Here is a 3,691-nt window from a genome sequence, read left to right as displayed (position 1 = left end):
CTTAATCATTTTCTACAGGATAACAAATTCCCTCTTTCTCCGAGAAGTGTTCTTTTTGCAAACTTGCCTAAAGCTCAAATTTTCTCAAAGTTTGACTTGAATGTAGGTTTTTGGCAGCTGGGCATCCATCCAAATGATCGCCCCAAAACTGGTTTTTGCATTCCAGATCACCACTTTCAGTGGTCAGTCATGCCTTTTGGATTAAAAACTGCTCCATCTTTGTTTCAAAAGGCCATGATTTGAGTATTTGCTCTCATTCTATCCTCAGCACTTGTCTAAATTGATGATATTCTACTCTTTTCTGCAGATATTGAGTCTCATGCTATTTTACTACATACTTTCAATTCCTTAGTCCAAACCCATGGTATCATGCTCTCAGAGAAAAAAATACTTCTTGCTTAACCAGAAATTGATTTTTTAGGGATGCATATCTCTAAAGGTGAATATACCCTCTAGCCTCATATAGCCTCACAGTTTGATCATTTTGCCAGATGAAAATCTCATAGTCAAACAAGTTCAACAGTTCCTTAGAATTGTTAACTATATGGCTAATTTCATTCCCAAACTTGCCCAATACCATACTCCTCTTTCAGCCCTACTGAAGAAAAACCCTCCTCCTTGGTCAACCCATTGTACTAAAGCTATCAAAAACCTCAAAGCCATAGCCAAAACCCTTCCTCCATTAGCCATACCTTCAGATGGGAAAAGAGTTCTTCAGACAAATGCCTCTGATCGATATTGTGGAGCAGTTCTTTTAGAAGAAAATTCAAATCATAAGCGCAAAATTTGTGGATACAAAAGTGGTGCTTTCTCTCCAGCAGAGCTTCGTTATCACTCTATTTACAAAGAGATTCTGGCAATCAAAAGGAGCATTGAGAAGTTTGAATTTCATATAATCAGTCATCATTTCCTAATTGAGACCGATATGATGAGTTTTCCTAGCATGCTCAAGTTCAAACAGAAGCACCTTCCAAAAGCACAGTTGCTCAGATGGGCAAATTGGTTTTCCAATTGGAGTTTTGATGCTGTTCACATAAAAAGCAAAACAAATGTCCTCCCTGATTTTCTGTCAAGACTCAAAAAAGAAATCAACCAGTTTTCAAAAGCAAAACCACATTCATTTGTTTCTTGTTGTTTTCTAATGATTTCCTGTTTTCACCTAGTTAATCTTCTTATGCACCTTCAGTGTCACATTTTGAAGTTAACCCTTCTTTCTAGATGTGTCCAAATGTGTCAAAATCTTCAACATCTCTGTATTTTCAAATTTGGTCTTGATGAAGGTCCCATAGGAGGTCTACCTTTCCATCCTATCTATCCCTTTCTCACCCAGTTTGAAATATATGACCATAATGTCTTTTATATCAAAAAGGAAGCCTACCTCCTCTTATGGTATTTAGTCGATGTTTATACTATAAGTGTCTGTTTTAATAAATCAGCAGTATTGGTTTATCTGGCACATGCGGCATTCAATCAGGTCCATCCCCCAGAAGATTTCTTTTTGAAATTTCTCTTGCTCTTCGGAAGTATATTCTTCTGGCAACAAAAGATCCGAGAAATCCCTAACAGTGCAAGCGGAAATCTCCAATTTGCTTTTTGGACAAGTCGTAACAACAGATGTCTTCCTAATCCAGATGGTTCTATTACTTAGCGGAAGGAATATCACATTATATTCCTTTCTGCATATTCAGAGTCTCAAAGGATCTAGATCAATAGTGAAAATTATCTTGTCATGACTCAAATACTGTGTTTACTCATTGGATTAACACCTGCAGAAGTTCCCTCATTTCTCCTCCATTATGAATCTGCTAACTGGAAATTCAATGATACTTATCCGGAAGAGTGGCACCAAAATATTTGCTATCTTTTGGATCAGTATTACTTAACTAACAGAACTGAAGACTATTCTGGAGAAAGTGGTTCAGATAATTCAGAGTAACAACCATGTGCTTATGACAGATGTCTCTCTTACGTGGTGTATGAATAAGTGAAGTGAAAGAAAGTAAAATAAGGCTGCAAGATTCTTGCTTCTTTGTTTTGCTCCTTTCATTTCCGGGAGGTGGTGAAATAATTGGTGTGTACTATTATGGGTGTGTACTGTAATTAGGTGATGTGTAAAGTAGAATGTGATAGGTGTGGACTTTAGCTTGTAATAAGGTAGTAGGAAAGTCTACGTAGTAGTTGTAGCAGGTAATAATAGTTGGTATGAACCAATTATGTGTGGTACTGTTTGTGAGGTAATCAATGATGTAAGCAGTTATGTTTGTACCTCCTCTTTACGCCTATAAAAGGAGGACTCTACCGATTGTAAGATCCAAGTTAGTGTGTGTTACTCAATAATACGTCTCTCTTGCTCTCTATTCTCTATATCTCGATCTTAACCTGCTTCGTGTTTGTACCCACTTCGTGTCTGCTCAACTAACCCAAAGAAGAACCAAAATCCCAGCCTTGATCTCCACCAAAGTGGCAGAGGAAGCTTTAACCTTCACCATTTGACTCACTCTCTCCTTCTGCCCTCTAGTCATCCTCACCCAAGCTGTCACTCCCTTTCTCATATCCTCATATCAAGCTCCATCTGTAACATACAGCCAAGGATCCCTCCCCCCATTACCCGTAGCCCCCTTTCGAAAAATAAAATCAGCACCACTGCTAGCATTTTCTTTACCTGAACTGCACGCACCTCCCATCTTCTCCTCCTCCTCCTTACCCCTTCTAGATTGCCCTTACCTATTCTTAATAGGACTTCGGAGTCCTGCACAATGAAATAGTGCATTCATCTACAGTAAAGAACTCATCTCGAAACAACACATTATTCTTAACACCAAATACTCCACATAATGGAAACAGAGTCCTATATTGACTCCTTATCTGACGCTTCTTTAAGCCACCTCGACAACCAATTATTAAACGACATTGGAGTACCCACAGCAAAGTCGAAGCCCAGATGTGAAGCACGCCAAAGCCTCCTAGACATCTCACAGTCAATAAATAGATGCTCCATAGTCTCTCCCACACACCCACACCGGGGGCATGTAGGATCAACCATAATGTTCCTCCTTAATAGCGCATCTTTAACTGCAAAAATTTGATGAATAACCTTCCATAGAAATAGCTGAAGTTTAGGTGGAAGACTCAAACCCCACACTTTTTCCCATAACGGAAACGTCCCCATCGATTCCGTCAGCTCATGCTTATATCGCTCATGAAACAGTAACAAGTATGCAGATTTAACAGAAAATACACCATCCATAGTGTAGTCCCAAGCCAACTTATCCTCCAAATTATTAACTGACACATGCATAGAAGTAATTAATCTCATTAGCAACATTAGGGGGAAATAAAACAGATATTAGAGACTCCCTCCACAACCTAGTAATAGGACCAAACAAATCCTTAACCTTAAAATTTGATAAACACTCATACAAGGGTCTATCCCAATAAGGATTACTAACTCTAAGGATCCACTCATCATGCAACACATGAATATTAGCCCCATTACCCAACCGCCACTTTAAACCCCTCCTAAGCAGTTGTTTGCCCCATACTATAGTCCTCCATCTCCATGAGGATGTCGACCGTGCCGACACATTTAAAAAGTCAACTTTGGTACAATACTTGCCAAGCAAAACTAAAGCCAACAAGGAGTTAGGATTTTTGAAAACACGCCATGCCACTTTAGGCAGCAAAACTTGGT

General features: G+C 39.0%; 1 protein-coding gene across 1 annotated transcript; it reads left to right on the top strand.

The window, feature by feature from the left end:
• The first annotated feature begins 544 nt into the window (after positions 1-544).
• LOC131306886 (uncharacterized) lies at positions 545-1,988 on the top strand. The gene is made up of 2 exons (XM_058333316.1): positions 545-899; positions 1,891-1,988. Exons 1-2 carry the CDS (start codon positions 545-547, stop codon positions 1,986-1,988), a joined length of 453 nt encoding a protein of 150 aa, XP_058189299.1.
• The last annotated feature ends 1,703 nt before the right edge of the window (positions 1,989-3,691 follow it).

This window comes from Rhododendron vialii, chromosome 11a (genome assembly GCF_030253575.1).
Source record: "Rhododendron vialii isolate Sample 1 chromosome 11a, ASM3025357v1".
NCBI lineage: Eukaryota > Viridiplantae > Streptophyta > Magnoliopsida > Ericales > Ericaceae > Rhododendron > Rhododendron vialii.
Note: the sequence above shows the minus strand (reverse complement) of the source record. Positions and strands in the feature narration are given on the sequence as shown.